Source organism: Crotalus tigris, unplaced genomic scaffold (assembly GCF_016545835.1).
Source record: "Crotalus tigris isolate CLP2741 ecotype Arizona unplaced genomic scaffold, ASM1654583v1 scf7180000017624.2573661763:2888555, whole genome shotgun sequence".
Lineage (NCBI taxonomy): Eukaryota > Metazoa > Chordata > Lepidosauria > Squamata > Viperidae > Crotalus > Crotalus tigris.
Window position 1 is genome coordinate 389,859 of NW_024096519.1, and position 16,178 is coordinate 406,036.

At 39.3% G+C, this 16,178-nt stretch overlaps 1 protein-coding gene across 3 annotated transcripts in view; it reads right to left on the reverse strand.

Annotated features, from left to right (window-relative positions):
- Positions 1-1,825: 1,825 nt before the first annotated feature.
- Positions 1,826-16,178, reverse strand: part of ABCB5 (ATP binding cassette subfamily B member 5) — a 54,230-nt gene continuing 39,877 nt past the window's right edge. For 2 of the 3 annotated variants that reach the window (XM_039332373.1, XM_039332391.1), the window contains 9 exons: positions 14,520-14,603; positions 12,630-12,833; positions 11,341-11,441; positions 10,802-10,942; positions 8,366-8,522; positions 7,389-7,586; positions 4,115-4,321; positions 3,045-3,191; positions 1,826-2,463 (listed from right to left, as the gene is read on the reverse strand). In XM_039332373.1, coding sequence (XP_039188307.1) covers positions 2,266-2,463; positions 3,045-3,191; positions 4,115-4,321; positions 7,389-7,586; positions 8,366-8,522; positions 10,802-10,942; positions 11,341-11,441; positions 12,630-12,833; positions 14,520-14,603 — 1,437 coding nt within the window. In that variant the 3' untranslated portion in view covers positions 1,826-2,265. Of the gene's footprint in view, positions 2,464-3,044; positions 3,192-3,963; positions 4,322-7,388; positions 7,587-8,365; positions 8,523-10,801; positions 10,943-11,340; positions 11,442-12,629; positions 12,834-14,519; positions 14,604-16,178 lie in introns of those variants that run through there. The other variant, XM_039332382.1, reaches the window with a different exon arrangement.

The window sequence follows — 16,178 nt, forward strand, 5'->3', positions numbered from 1 at the left end:
CCCAAGGACTGGAGTCGACAGGTTCTAAAACTCCTTGCTGAATCAATTTGTCCAACTCGGTGTCAATTTTACCCTTCAAAGCAAAAGGGACCCTTCTTGCTTTAATTCTAATAGGGGTGACGGTGGGGTCTAACTTCAGTGACACAGGGGGTCCTTTGTACGTGCCCAGCTGGGGGCTGAAAACATCTGCAAATTCTTTGCAGACTTCTTGTAGGTCAATTGTTTGCAAGCTATTGAGCCCTGTGATGTGTATTCCCAAGGCCTCAAACCAATCGAGTCCTATGAGACTCATTTGTTTACCCCCTACTACTATTACATCTAGTGGACCTTCAAAATCCTTATACTGTACGTAAGGGTGGCCTCCCCCTTAACACACACTCTGGAGTTTTGAAAGTCTGTTAACACAATGTCGGAAGGCCTCAGCTTGGCCTGAAATCCGCTGCCAGAACAAATCTTCCTAAACGTGTGCATGGAAATGATTGAAAGTGCAGACCCCGTATCCAGTTCCATAGCCAATGGAACCCCTTGTAGCTTCACTTTAAGTGACAGCTTTTTCTTGATGGGCTTGTGTGTGCCTGTCCTATAAATGCTTCTTCGCGAAGCGCAGAAAGCCACCCTGTTTTGGCTGGGGACCCTGGTACCTTTCAGGCGCAATTCTTCCCGAGGTTGTACCTTCTGATGGCCCAGACACACAGCTGCAATGTGTCCCTGTTTTCTGCATGCCCTACAGATAGCAGAGCAGAATCTACAGTCGGTCTTCTTGTGGCGATCCACAACCGAGGCACTTGGGGAGAGCTGAAGAGCTTTCCTTCTGTTTCCCTTCTTTCGTGGGGTAGAGACGGTCTACTTCATCGTCAGGATCCTCCTCTGGGTTCCTTTGGACTCCTTCCTGGTGCACAGACACAGCTTCTGGAGTGCTTCTGATCGGCCTCATGTTCTTGATGGCGCCGCCCGCTGCCTCTTCTGCAGTAACCTCTCTCAAGGCATCTTGGAATGATAAGTCTTCTTTAGCAAAAAGTCTCTGCTGTAATTCTCTATGCCTCAGTCCGCATACAAATCTGTCTCTCAGCCGTTCTTCTAGATCCTTGAACTCGCAGTGTTTAGCGGCTTTTCTCAGCGCAGCAATGTATTCTTTGACTGATTCTCCAGGTCGCTGATCCCTCTGTTCGAATGTGTGGCGCCAAGCAATGATGGACAACTTGGGCTGGAAGTGTTCCTTTAGTAGTTTTTTGAGATCTGTGTAGTTAACAGATTCTAGAGGTACAGGTGCTGCTATGTTTTCAGTGATTTTGAATGCATCTTGACCGCAAACGCACAGCAGGGTGGCGGCTTTTAAACTATCTTCTCTTACTTGATTGACTTTAAGATAGTTTTCCACCCTGGCTACGTAGGACTCCCATCTTTCCGGATGCGAGACATCGAATTCTGAAAGTCTCCAACTTTTGCCATTTTTGTAGAAAAAGGAAGGGTCTATCAGCCAGCCTACCCCCGATGCTCGCTGGATTGGCGGGCAGCTGCTGAGTTGATGCCGTTCCTACTGCTCAGGACTCTCGGGTAAGCTTACACCTGTCTTCAGTCGATGTAAGGCAATCCCACCTTCGTCGCCAGTGTTAAGTCCTTCGCGAAATGGCAATGACACGAGAAGCAGTTGTAGTTCTCAGGAACTCTTTATTTCTGTTCAGCATACTGGTTACAAGACGCCGACAACGCCCAAATCTCCCTGCCTCTTTTATAGGCGATTCCCGGGCCAAACTGCAACATTTGGCGCGCTAGCACCCGCGCATGCGCGCGAGTGCTGGTGACAGCCAGTCTGGTCCCGGGCAGCTTGCACCTGCCCGGGACCATTGCAATGCCCCGAGCCTGCTTCCACAGGCTCAGGACATAACAGTAACACAGCAATATATAAATAAGTTTTTTTCTTCTTCTTCACATAAGTAGCCCAACTATCTGAACTTTGCATTTGCAGGCACCTGAGAATTCATTGATAATGGGACATTCAACAGTCATTGTTCATGTTGACTGCAATTCTATGAATAATTTTTGGTGCACTAAAGGGGTTGTGCAAAAAAAGAAATAAGAAATAAGAATGAAAAGTGTAAGTTTTGAACAAGAGATCCACTTCCACCATATAATTAGTACTTATGTTTCAATATAGTAAAATAGATTGCTGTTTGAAAACCCAAATCTGCTTTGGGTTTGGTGATTTTTCATGTTGCATCTTGGTCTAACTTCTCCAAACTTCTGTTTCTGGTTTTATAAATACAACTAATGGGATACTTGGGCATTGACAAGTGCATAATAAAATCCCTCCAGTGCTAGCAGCTGGCTGTGAGTTCCTTGTTCTACTACTCTGCCATTTTCGATTACTGCTATTATATCAGAATTCTGGATTGTTGACAATCGATGAGCAATAACAATGCAGGTTCGGCCTTTCCGAGCTTCATCTAATGCTTTCTGGACAATCTGTACTCAAAGACAAAAGAGAAATATCCTTATAAAAGTACTAGATCAGTGATAGCAAACCTTTTAGAGACCGAGTGCCCAAAAACTACCCCCACCCCTGCTCCGTCTCCCGCCCTGTCTGCTCTGCCCCTTCCCACCCCCTGTCCCCCCCCAGCCGCAGGGCCACATACCACCTCCATGGCCCACCGCAGCAGATTGCCCAGGTAGCCCTGCAGCACCATGGCAGCTATGCCTTCTGTCCACATCCTGCAGCATCATCTGCATGCCATGGGTCACAAGGGTAGAGTCATGTCCCTGCTGCCCAGCTATGTGCTTGGCTGCGCTGCTCTGTACGGGCCGCACCTGGGGGTGACTCTCCTCCAGGGGAGCTGCTGGTGAGGAGGCCGCGGGGAAGGCAGGGCTGGGGTGACAACGTGTGTGCCCACAGAGAAGGCTCCGAGTGCTGCCTCTGGCACGCATGCCATAGGTTCGCCACCACTGCATTAGATAGAGGTGCACTTCCCCCCCCAGTTTAGATCATTTCTCAAACAATGGCAAATTGTGTACCCATGAAGTAGGAAGTCAACTATGGGTTCACTCACTTTTTCGCTCTCTGTATCCAAAGCTGATGTGGCCTCATCTAGAAGTAGAACTGCAGGTTTTCGTACAAGAGCACGAGCAATAGCTATTCTTTGCTTCTGCCCTCCTGAAAGCTGTGCTCCTTTATCACCCACTCGAGTATTGTATTTCTGATTTTTAAAAATAGAACAATGTTGGTATTGTAAGAGAGTCAACTCAGAGTGCCAAGATAGTTTGCATAACTCTAACTTCAAGTAAGTTTGTGAATTAGGAAGAAAGAAAAATGAATGTAAATAGCATTAACATGATGATTACAATAAATCAGTTTCCTAATCTTTAAAATACAATTTTGCAATTTTTCACAGGAATAGAAACTTCTTCAGTTTGGTGCCACTCTAATTGTGTTGCAATTTCCTGATTGGCATTTAAAAAATTCTTGCTTGTATATAAAATGACTTTTTATAGCATCAGAAAGATTGTTTTTTTAGTCACAACAATTTTCAACAAATCTTTATATGTGCTAATGATAATATAGAATCATTTTCAAATTTCAGCCTAGAAACTCATGATGAATCATATGATCCTCAGACTACAATGATAATAGATTTGAAGATGGCTGGGTTAAAGTTGATTGCTGGCATCATGAAATAAATAATGAAAATATAGACTCTTTAAATCACTCAACAAACTAGGGAGCAAATGAAATAGATAATTTACATCATTATGATACAAAAAAGTATCAATGACTATTGTGAACACAGCCAAAAAAATTAGACACTCAAAAAGCCTCGTTATGCCTGCCAGACAAAGAACAAAGGACACAAAGGAGGATATGTCCTTCTCTTGAAGATTGTTTAGTAACCCTACTTTTGGGATAAGTTCCCTCAACTTTTCTAAGCTCCAAGTTATAAATTTCAAATGAGATTATAGTACCTGAATTACCTGAAAAATTGTCAGTTGAATTTCACAAAGCCACTCTTGCTTTTATTTATTCACTTGTTTGTTTGTTTTGCTGGTCATTAGTTTTACTCCACCACAGATATCTGTACCGATTGGAATAATTAATCTCATGCAGAAAAAAGATGCTAGATACCTCTGGAAGATTTTCTATAAAATTGTGAATATTGGCTGCTTTGGCTGCTTCTTCAATTTCTTCCTGGCTAACAACTCTGCTGTTATCTCCATATTGGATATTCTCTGCAATACTGCAGTTAAACAGAATAGGTTCTTGTTGCACAAGGCCCAGTCTGGACCTCAGCCACTGTATATGTAGAGATTTGGTATCTACACCATCTGCAATCTGGAAACAGAAAGGAAAACATGGCACTCTTTATTACAAAATTAAAAATATATTCCTTACATGTAGGCATACTTGTGCACTGTTCCCTTCTGGACAGCAAATGAAAGAAGGTAATAGTAAGCAAAATAAAATGTAGTAAGAAAAAAATATATAACTAAATTTAGTTTTCACCAATATAATTTATGGTATCTTTTTATACTTCATACTTTTCTATCTTTGGAAATTATCCTTGTTTCCACTATATGCTACTTTTTCTTTTCTTTTCTTTTTTTTGAGAGGAGGGATTTCCAGTCAGTGTTGAATCGTTGCAACTGCCTGGATTACACCCTGTGGTCTTTTTGTTTTAGAATTTGATTGCCATTGCCTTCTTCCAAGGACTGATAATGACTTGCCCAAGGTCACTTAGCTGACTTTGTATCTAAAGCAAGACTAAAACTCTTGATTTTCCTGTTTCTAGCCAGGGTCATTAACTACTGTATCAAATTGACTGCTTATATGCCGTATTTAACATATTCTTTTTGTTCTGTACATTACACTTCCTTTTTAAGCATCCCATCAAGTCTCTCCACTATAACTTTCTTATTTTCTCTTTCTGCCCTCCCATTCATGCTTTCTTTCATATAGTTTTTGGGGATTCTATTCTATTTCATTCTCTCTATATGACCAAATAACCGCAGTATACTTCTTTTGTGATGCTTTTGTATTTTATTCACATTAATTCAGAACTCAAGCCACCTGTTCTTATTTAACTGGTCAATTTCTTAAATATCATAGTGCCAGTGCATTCAAATCTTTTATTTCTCCTCAATTACTCAACTTTCATTTTCATGATAATCAAATTGGCAAAAGCATGCTCTTTTCCACAGTCATTTCACTTATTTCAATGAACATTTATTCTTCACAACATCCATTTCTACCAGTATTCGTGGTCACAGCCAGAGAAAAGCAGCGAGCGGGGAAGTGGTTCATTCATTGCTGCAGCCACAGCCCAGAGCCATGTGCAGCCCTGGGCATTTCTTTTACGAGCACAGTGGAGCCTCAGCACCAGGCTGAACCCTGGGAGGCTCCTCAGCACCGAGCTGAAATACAGCTGCAGCTGCAACAGCTCCAACCCCTCCCCGGGTGCAACAGGGCACCTTTTGGGCTCCAGCCCCATTGCTGCACTGACCTGCAGGCAAAAACAGGCCTTGTGCTCCAGATGAGAGCCGAGCCCAGTGACTGGAGGGCAACCATGAGAGCGGCAGGAAGAGTGAGTGGGGCCTTGCCAGAGAGGGCCGCCCCATGCCCTCTAACAGTGGTTGGAGCAACAACGCGCAGCTGCCAATCCCACCCTGCTCAGATTGCCCATTCTTATTCCCCCCTCCCAAAAGGCGGTGCTGTAAACTTTACAGCTTTCTGCAAGCAAATGAGATGAGCAAGAGCATGAGATCAGCATTTCTGAGCACACACCAATTCGCGCCTCTGTCCATTTTGCTCACTGCCGGCACCCACAATCTGCCCAGCCTCCCCTCTGCCTGCTTTATGCAGCTCCTTCTGGGTCCCCCACGTCCCCATTAACCCTCCCATCGCCATGCAGGTAAGGTTGGTGCCCCCATCCCCATCCAGATGACTTCACCTCCCCCAAGCATTTTTTTACTCATCTGCTTTCAGCTGCACTCTCTTTCCCGTTTTGCTTTTCTACCTTCATTTGCTTCTCTGCCTTCGCCATGTGTTGTGAGTAAAAAAGAAAAAAAAAGTTCCATGAGACTTTCTAACTTCTTGAGAGAAGTTAGAAAGTCTCATGGAACTTTTTTTTTTTGTCTCACAAAAACATGAAGGCTGAGAAGGACAGGAGAAAGGGAATGCTGCAGAAAGCAGGTCAGTAAAAAAATGCTTAGGGGAGGTGAGGGCATCTGGGTGGGGGCAGGGAGGGGAACCAAGGCAGTGTGTCGCACAGCTCCAGCGGAATCTCCACTGAAGACTGCTTGAGTCTGCCTGCTACCCCCAAGGCTGCCGTCAATCAACTGGAGCTGTGCACTTTGATCCTGGGCTCTCAGTAGGACCCAGGCAACGTGCAGTTCCAGCTGACTTTGCCACAAGCTTGTGTGGCGCTGCTGCCATTTTGCCTCATCCACTTTTACACTTTTTTTTTTTTACATTTTTAAAAAATTAAAAAAATTTTTTTTTACATTTTTTTCAACCCATCCTACGCGTACCACCAGCCAGGTGCTCGTGTACCACTGGTGGTACACATACCACTAGTTGAAAAGCCCTGATTTAGATCACAGGTGTCAAACTCGCCGTGTCACATGATGTGTCATGACTTTTTTTGCATTGCTGGAGCTGGGGTGGGCGTGGCCTGCATATGATGCAACCAGCCCACAGACCAGTTTGACACCCCTGATTTAGATTCTCAGGTAAATGCCTACAAATGACTAGCTGAATAGTGAAATCCCATCATCTGCTTGCAGTAAAACCAATCTGTACTCCCCAAATTTTGCTCATCATTATCTCTTGCACTTGTCAAATATCTTCCCAAGCACATTTAACAAACTAATCCTCCTGTAGTTTTTAAATCCATCATTGTTTTATTTGGCCACTTTATAAAGACACAATAACCATATCCTTCAGTTGCTGGGCATAGAAAGAGCTAAGAAAGCCATAGATCCACTCTGTAGGCAAACATTTTATAATTACACTGTCTACATTTGCATCTGATCTGCTCTTTTATATTCTTACAGGATTTGAGTTCCCGCTCTTCATTTTCTCTGCAATACTAACATTTGTAGTACTTTTTCCAATTCCATTATTTCAGATATCATTGTTACTCCTACACAGATCTCTGACACACTTTGCTCCACGCTTCAGCTTCATCACAAATCACATTAAAATGCTTCAGGATTCAAAATAACAAGGTAGTCAAGATGTCCCAAATTTTCACATTCTTTTATCAAGCTATCTGTCTGACCTGGGTTATTATAAAGGTTCATAACCAATGATCCTGACAAAGAAGTAACCTAGATGTTACAACTAGTATATATCTTCATGTGCAGCAGAGATGTTTTCAATAGAACCAAGGTCCACTTACCACTTGTCCTGAAATTGGGTCATAGAATCGCTCTAGAAGCTGAATAGAAGTGCTCTTGCCACAGCCACTGCTACCCACAAGACCCAGTGTCTGGCCCTTGTTAATCTTTATATTGAGCCCTTGCAAAACCTGCACTTCTGTTCTGGTTGGATATGCAAAGTGGATATCTTTAAATTCAATGTTGCCTTCAAATTTGTCCTATAGCAGGGAAAGGTAAGGACATGATGAGAACAAATCCAACAAGGCTATGATTTTGCACAGTGATCTGTCTCCTCCCCTCCCCCCCTCCAGTATTTCTCCTGTGGTACTAATAGTAGTAATAGAATTAGTAGTGAAATGGCTTTAGCAACAACAATAACTTACTTCCCTCCTGTAGACATATAGATAGAAATAAAATTTTGATTTGGTCTGGGATAGTTTTTCAAACCTTTTCTCTCCAGATCTTATGAATTAAAATAGCATATTAAAACAATTTCTGCTATTTGACTTTTTCCATAAGCAGTCTGATATTATTTTAAATTAGCTGAAATAAAGAAAAAGCTATTTAAATGGCTATTCTTTTTAGGCAATATATATTTTCTTGATCATTTAGATACACAGTGAATGGCTAGCTCTCCTGTTACTCCTTTTATTGTTTACAATATACAATGCAGCAAATATTTAAAATGCATTAAAAAATAAGGGAACAATCCAATGAAAGTTAAGTTTAATTTAAGAATGACTTTAAATTTATCATTAAAACAAAGACACTGGAGGAAAACTTTTATAGAAGTAGCTTTTCTCAAAAACAAGTTCCAGGATTTTAAAATGATATTGAATGAAATATTGGTTTATTCATTTACCAAATAATTATACATATGCCTAATAAATTTTTAGGTTTATTTGCAGAAACCAAAGTTTCTAAATTACTATTGCTGATTTTCATGAAAATATGTCAACTCAATATATTAAAGGTAGCATAAGCTGTTAGATCTTACTAATTTTTCTCCTTCTTCACTATAGCTGTCAATTACAGGCTTTCGATCCAAAAGGTGAAATATTCTTTGGGCAGAAACCTTTGATTTGCTAAAATCAGGTGCAAGAGAATTAGCTTGGCCAGCATTCATTGCAGCAAAAATCACTGATGAGAAGACTCTGAAAATGCAAAACAAAAATACTAAAGAGTATTTGCAACTTTGTTGAAGCCAGTTGCAAATGGCACTGATTTTACAACTTGAGTTTTATAATGTAAGCCTCTTTAAACATAATAATTTTATAGAATAGTTTTATATCTTGGAAATAGAGCATACTATATATTAAATAAGATCAAGTACCATATTTTCCGGCATATAAGATGACTTTCTAAACCATGCAAATCTTCTCCAAAGTCGGAGGTCGTCTTATATGCCGGAAAATATGGTAAAACATTTTGCCAAATGACTAGTGCCTGCAGTGCAATCTAATTTGAAAAAATTGAAGAAAAAGAATTTCATACTATTCAAGAAGATTATTTAAGTCAAGAGCTGGTATTTGTAGCAGTAAATCTATATATATGATGTTGGAAAAATCCCAGTGAATTCAGTATGTCTTAAACCTTAGAAAGATATGTATAGATGTGCCTTATGAAAGCGAACTTCAGTAACTCAAAGATTATCACATCAGTTAAACTATCGATCGATCAAAACAGGAACATACAGAAACTAAGATTTTATGTTGCAAAGTTGAGAGTTTGGAATTCAAAATTATCTGTTGTCAAGATCAAAGTTTATAATGGATAATTTAAAAAAAAGTGTTTATCTTTCCCTTCTCAGTGATACTTGACCTGACACTTAAATAGCTCCAAAGTTCAGCTTTTCACAAGTCTTTATAGATATCAATAAAAGCTGTTGAGTTAATGGCAGATACTGAAATTATGCCCCAATTCTTATTATAACTTCAACAGAAAATGAAAAGAGCAAACCTTTGCCATTGTTGCTCTTCAGCAAAAGGTTTCTAGAGGCATGTTACTTTCGAATCTGGAGAGTCCCACTAACTATCAGGAGCCATCATTTTTATGTTATATGTGGCTGGGCAAGGCTATTGAGGGACTGATTCTCCTAAGTCAGTGGTTCTCAACCTTTTTAATGCCGCGACCCGCAACCGGTCGTAAGTCGAAGACTACTCAACCGGTCGTAAGTCCCGTTTGCAGAATGGGACTTTTGGCGGGCTCAGCAGGGCAGAGATAGCCTGGACAATTCCTATTGGCTTTTGAAAGCCAATAGAATTAGACTCTATTCAAGAGAGTCTATTCTATTGGCTTTCAAAAGCCAATAGAATAAAAGGGAGTAGCACAAATAAGGAAAAGGGGGGAAAAATGGCAGACTGCGTTGTTTGGCGACCCCCGTGAAATGGTCGTTCGACCCCAAATGGGGTCCCGACCCACAGGTTGAGAACCACTGTCCTAAGTGACATCCACCCATTCCATCAGATCTGTCAGAAGTAGTCTGTTATGGGTTCTGTCCACTAGATAGTATTTGACAGGACCCGGGAGAAGGACTTTTTCTGCTTCTCCCTGTGCCATATAAAACATCACTCCCCAAAAGCTCAAGCTCATTAAACGTGATTGCCTTCTAGAAGGGCATGAAGACTGGCATTGCTATCTGGCCTGGGAACTGGAGAGTGGTATGGAGCTCATGTGACTGTACTATTCATGTGCTTTCCCAGTGACTGCATTGTATGGTTTTAATCGTTTTTAATTGTTTTGACATTTTTTATTGCTTGAATGGCTATTTTATTCTGGTTTTGTTTGTTTGTTTATGTTTTAATTGTAAAGTGCCCAGAGTCTTGTGAGAGTTTTCTATAGTCATGTGAGATTTATATAGAGGTATATATATATTCCTAATTCTTTGTATATGACACCAACAGAACTTTTCAGCTGTGCCATTATTCTATGATCTCACATAATTACACAAATGTCAATAAACTAATATGCACAAATAAACTAATAAACACAATGCAACCACAGAAATGGAAATACTCCAACTTTGGGGTAGGGGGACTCTCATGAAATTTAGCAATCTCAACTCGAAGATCTTAATGTTCCTGTTCTAATATGAAGAATTTCCAAGTTTTTTGCACAGAATCTTGAAAATTTTTATGAAAGAATACCAAAAACTATTGATATTTCAAATTCTTGTTTTGCATTTTAAAATTATTTGTATTAATTTTTTTAGGTTGTGAGGAAAACATCCAAAAGCAGTCTAGATAATGACATATTTATGTGCTAACTGTGTAAGCCTTCCTTAAACAATTTATAGATGTGACTAAGATGTCAATACTATAAACTTTTCCTTCACTTCAACATGATTGTTTTTGTTTTAAAACATATCCATATATGAAAATTGGTAACTTCAGTTCGTATTTTCATTACCCTCCATAAAAGCAAATATACTCACATAAACAGTTGTTCAAAGTTCATAAAACAATGGGCAATAAGCCATGCTCCAAATCTGAAGATAGCAGCATTTATAAAAAAGTTGAAACTCTGCCCTATTGCATAGGAAAATCCATTAATAGGAGCTTTCTTTAGTGTGTCCCTAATAAAAGTAAATAATTATAATTAATTCACAACCAATCATAAAATAAAATCAATCACAAAATTCAAAACTAACCACCATTTATTAGCTAAATCAGTATTGAATAACCTTATCAGGAGGTGTGGACTTCAAGTCTCAAATTCCGGAGGTTGAAATAGAACCTCTTAAAATTGTGTGAGAGAGATTATTCGTATGTATGCATGTATATTGTTTATATATGTGTATGTGTATGTATGTGTGTGTATTTTAGTTTCCTTCATTTTTATTGATGTGTTCTTTTTAACTTTGTTCAATAAAAAAGCAATTTAAAATAATGACTACAATGAGGAATATGCATACAAAATATGCATACACACACAAACTCACATACAAAAAGTATTAAAAAATAAAATTCTTACTTGTATGGTCCATATAAGCTTGCTTTGTAGTTCTCAAAAAATCTATCTTCTCTCGTTAATGCCACAACAGTTCTTATATTTTCTACAACTTCTGTTGAAATCTAGATTTGGGGAGAAAAGGAAAAATATAAGGCATTCACTCACCGATGCAAGGAGTTTTGTGATGTATAGCATTATCTACCTAAAGCACAAAACCCGCGAGATAGCATACTGTAAAACATGTGCATGGTTCATAATTTATCATGCAAATCCAGACAATTGTGATTTATTAAACTATTGTTAAATAATAGTTTAGACAATTATATTTATTGTTTGGCTTATCTCCAAAGGCATTGCAGTCCAAAAAGTTAAATCTCTGCCTTCCTTTTCAAGGTAATCTTTTTTAAACTAGTTAACTTTCTGACATCCCTTCACTCTTGCCCTATGTTCTTCATGGTGAAGGGAGGGGGGGGGATAAGAAATCAGGATGTTTTTTCTTCCTCTCCAGAAAGCAAAAGAGAGATTAAATGCTTCTTTGTTTCCCCATTCTGCTGAGCAAAGAATGCTATGTGTTGATGAATTGGTGACTCATTCTGTGGGGAGGCAGTTTTTCAGTTTTGTGTATGAATTTGCAATGGAAGACAAGGAATCTGTGGCTGTCAAATTATTTTAAAGAACTCTCAGTAGCAGTAGTCAGCATACAAAAAAGGATGATAAAAGTTGCAATTCAGCAACATCCACAGGGCCAGGTTCTTACAGGCTTGTTTAATTTGAGTTTTCAAATTGTGTGTTCCCCCAGATTATTTGTTTCAGTATACAGAGATTTTTGAGTTTGTGCTAAGTGATTTCACACTGCATTGCCTGAAGTACATACTGAGGAAGGGTGGCATGTCAACAAACAGACCACATTTTCCTGGAGAAGCACTACTGAGAAAAATGAAGACTATGGGCCATACCAGAGCTGTGGTGGCACAGTGGTTAGAATGCAGTATTGCAGGCTAACTCACTACTCACTGCCAGGAGTTTGATTCTGAGCGGCTCAAGATTGACTCAGCCTTCCATCCTTCCAAGGTTGGTAAAATGAGGACCCAGATTGTTAGGGGCAATACACTGACTCTGTAAACTGCTTAGAGAGGGCTGTAAAGCATTGCGAAGTAATATATAAGTCTATGTGCTATTGCTAAAGTAGACTCAGGTCTTGCTAAAACAGTGAATCGATGTAACTCTATTGAAAGTTCAAATCATATGACATTTCCTGCCTAATCATCACGACTTAATCTTATCCATATATTTATATAGGTAGAAGATACCCTTCCAGCTTCTTCAAGGGATTTTTGATCCTCAGCTGCATGACCTTTCATCGATTTCGCTTGAATAGCCTTTGCAGCAATGATGAAGGGAATACAAGCTAGGATGAGCAGCGTTAAATGCCAACCATGTGCAAAAGCAATGATAAGAGCTGTCACAAGTGTGAAGAAAGTCATGGTCATTAAGGCCAATCTATTTCCAGTAGCCTTGAAAATAAATAAGAAAAATAAATTATATCTTTTGCTCAATAAAGCGTTCTTTTATAACATTCAATGCACAATAAGACTGTCTTCTACGAGGAGGCTTTGTAGTACTGGTATTTGAACCAGAACTATTAGATTCTATATAATAGCTTTGTATCATACAGTATCAATCTGATTGTGTGTATGTGTGTGTGTGTGTTTGTGTGTGTATGTGTGTGTGTATTCAGATGGTTTAGCACATCTGACCGAAAAGATAAGGTAAAATAAGATAAGGTAAGGTAAGGTAAGGTGAGGCGAGGCGAGGTGAGGTGAGAAGCTAAGCTAAACTAAGCTGAACTAAGCTAAACTAAGCTAAGCTAAGATAGGATAAGATATAAGATAAGATAACTTTTACTGTCAATTTTACTGGCACACATTAAAAATGAAATTCTGTGGCCTTCTCTCAAAAGAAAGTATATATCTACCCATATATATATGTGTGTGTGTGTGTGTGTGTGTGTGTGTGTGTGTGTATAAATCACTGTCCATTTTGAATACATAACAGAAAGAGGAAGCTTCAGAGTTCACAAGGTTGATGCTATATGAAACAAAACTGTGACTGAATCTGGATGTTCTTTGGATACCACGGAACCTCCTCCCAGAAGGTAACAAGGAAAACAGGTCATGAAGACAATGTGTAGTGTTCCAGACCCTGCTCAAACAATGGACCCTGCTCAAACAATGCTTATATGCTATGTCCTACCTAGATAGAAGGAAGTGAACTATCAATAGCCTTTTCTGCCATCCTCACTACTCTCTGGACCTCCTTCCTGTCTGAAGCAGTGATGCTTCCAAACTAGACAGTAATGCAATATGACAGGATGCTCTCAATCATCCCTCTCTAGAAAGTGGTGAGGACAGGGGAAGGAAGATGTACTTTTCTCATGTGATGCAGAAAATGCAGGCGCTGCTGTGCCCGCTTCATCAGTGTCATGCTGTTGAGCAACCAAGCCAGTCTACTTGTTAACTGCACACCCAAGAATTTGGCTTGTAACCATCTCCACAGGTAAATCATTAAGTGTGTGGCTGTGCCTGCCTTTTCTGAAATCGACAATTATCTCTTTTGATTTTCCAAGATTTAAAACAAGGCTGTTTTATTACACCAACTCACCAAAGGCTCTCTTCCTCTATGGAAACACAATGTATCTATGTCTTGCTAAGGTATACAGGAATATGTATGAAAAGTTCATGGCAGGTAGTATGATTAACATTTATTCCCTGTTTTTGCAAGTCACATTGCTAACTTTCTTGAAAACACTTTTTACACAGTTTCTCTTTATTAGTTGAAATTGCCCATTGGGATTTTTATAAATGGAATTAACATAGAGTCATCTCTTTATGCATATATGATATCATCTGGCAATACTGAAAAGCCAATACATTAGTTGCAAAAGTTATGGCTTCAATGCCAAAGTGATTCATGGGATCTTGGAGTCTCGTGGAATATATCCCTATTCCCAATCAGACTCTTTTAGAAAGTGCAAGTAGAAAAATTGTCTGAAGACACAAGCACAAGCCATGATATATTTAGAATGTGAAAATGATTCAAATAATGGATTTATTTTGTTGTTTCCTGCAGCAGTCTCTTACTGATACCAAGATAATTATAATTCCAATAAAATATATAAAAACAATAAGCAAAAAACATACTCCTTTAACTTGAGAAGCATCTGTTGAAAGTCTGGTTAACAGAACTCCAATACCATTATTGTGATCATCAAACCATCCAATTTCCTAAAACCAAAACGAACAAATTGAAATAATAATTGAAATTAACAACTACTGTGAGCCTTTCCTCTTGTAGTGAACTATGGTATAAACATTTCTTGGCAACATAACTTTTTTTCTGCCAGGACTCCCTGAAATTGTCTTCATTTTTATTCCCAGTTAATGAATCAGATATAAGTCACTCTTAGTTGAATCCTTTTCTACTGTAGTCCCCAACATACAACAGTAGTCACAAAGCATGTAAAGCCTGTTACATTTTGTCAGCCACTACACTGGTGATCATTCTTGGGTGGCATAAAGGCAGCTACTCTAGAGTTTTCAGCCAGCTGTTCTCAGTGTTGATTTTAATTTATCAATTTAGTATAAGGTTGATGTAACAAAACAAGAAGTGTCCACACAGGGGGTCTAAATTGATAGCTGAAACTGCATGATTGACACCTGCCCTATTTTTACTTAAAAGGGGGCAGGGCTTCAATCATATGGTCACAATTGCCAACTTGATATTTTATCTGCTACTACCTGTTCCCATGGTGCACCCAAATAAAACAGTAGAGTGATGAAAGTTTTTAAGAAGAGACTGGACAACCATTGGTCTGAAATGTTATAGGGTTTCCTGCCTGAGCAGGAGGTTGGATTAGAACAGGGGTAGTCAACCTTGGCTCTTTTATGACTTGTGGACTTCAACTCCCAGAATTCCTGAGCCAGCTAAGCTGGCTCAGGAATTCTGGAAATTGAAGTCCACGAGTCATAAAAGAGCCAAGGTTGACTACCCCTGGATTAGAACATCTCCAAGGTCCCTCCCAACTTTGTTATTCTGTTATTCTGTAATGGGCTGAAATAGTTTAATACTGAAATGATAGGACCAATCTGTTCATTCCACATTATTTCCAAAATAAAACATAACAAACTCTGGAAGTCAGCATTTGTTGTGTCTATTTAAAAAAAATAGGGAAGGCGTACAGATAGAGACACCTGAATTAAAAATGCTGCTTTCCCCCTACTTAGCTATTCATAATGATGAAATTACCTCTTAGGCCTTCAGGTGATATTTTTCACTCTTAAAATATATGTTAAATTTAGTGCCTCTGTGGAAATGCAAATGTTCTGTGGATTAATTAATAAATCTTTTGGCAACATAACTCCATTGGAATCTACAAGGATGCAGTGATGCATTATGTTACTATATCTATATAACAGAATAACAGAGTTGGAAGGGGCAGAAATCTTCTAGTCCAACTCCCTGCTCAGGCAGGAAACCCTATACTATTTCAGACAAATGGTTGTCCAATTTCTTCTAAAAAATTCCAGTGTTGGAGCATTCACAGCTTCTGGAGGCAAGTTGTTCCACTAATTAATTGTTCTAGCAGTCAGGAAGTTTCTCCTTGTTCAAGGTTGCTTCTCTCCTTGATTAGCTTCCATCCATTGCTTCTTGTCCTGCCTTCAGGTGCTTTGGAGAACAGCTTGACTCCGTCTTCTTTGCTATTTTGTCACCCTTAGTCTTTCTTTTCATTAAACTAGACATATCCAATTCCAGCAACCATTCTTTATATATTTTAGTTTCCAGTCCCCTAATCATCTTTG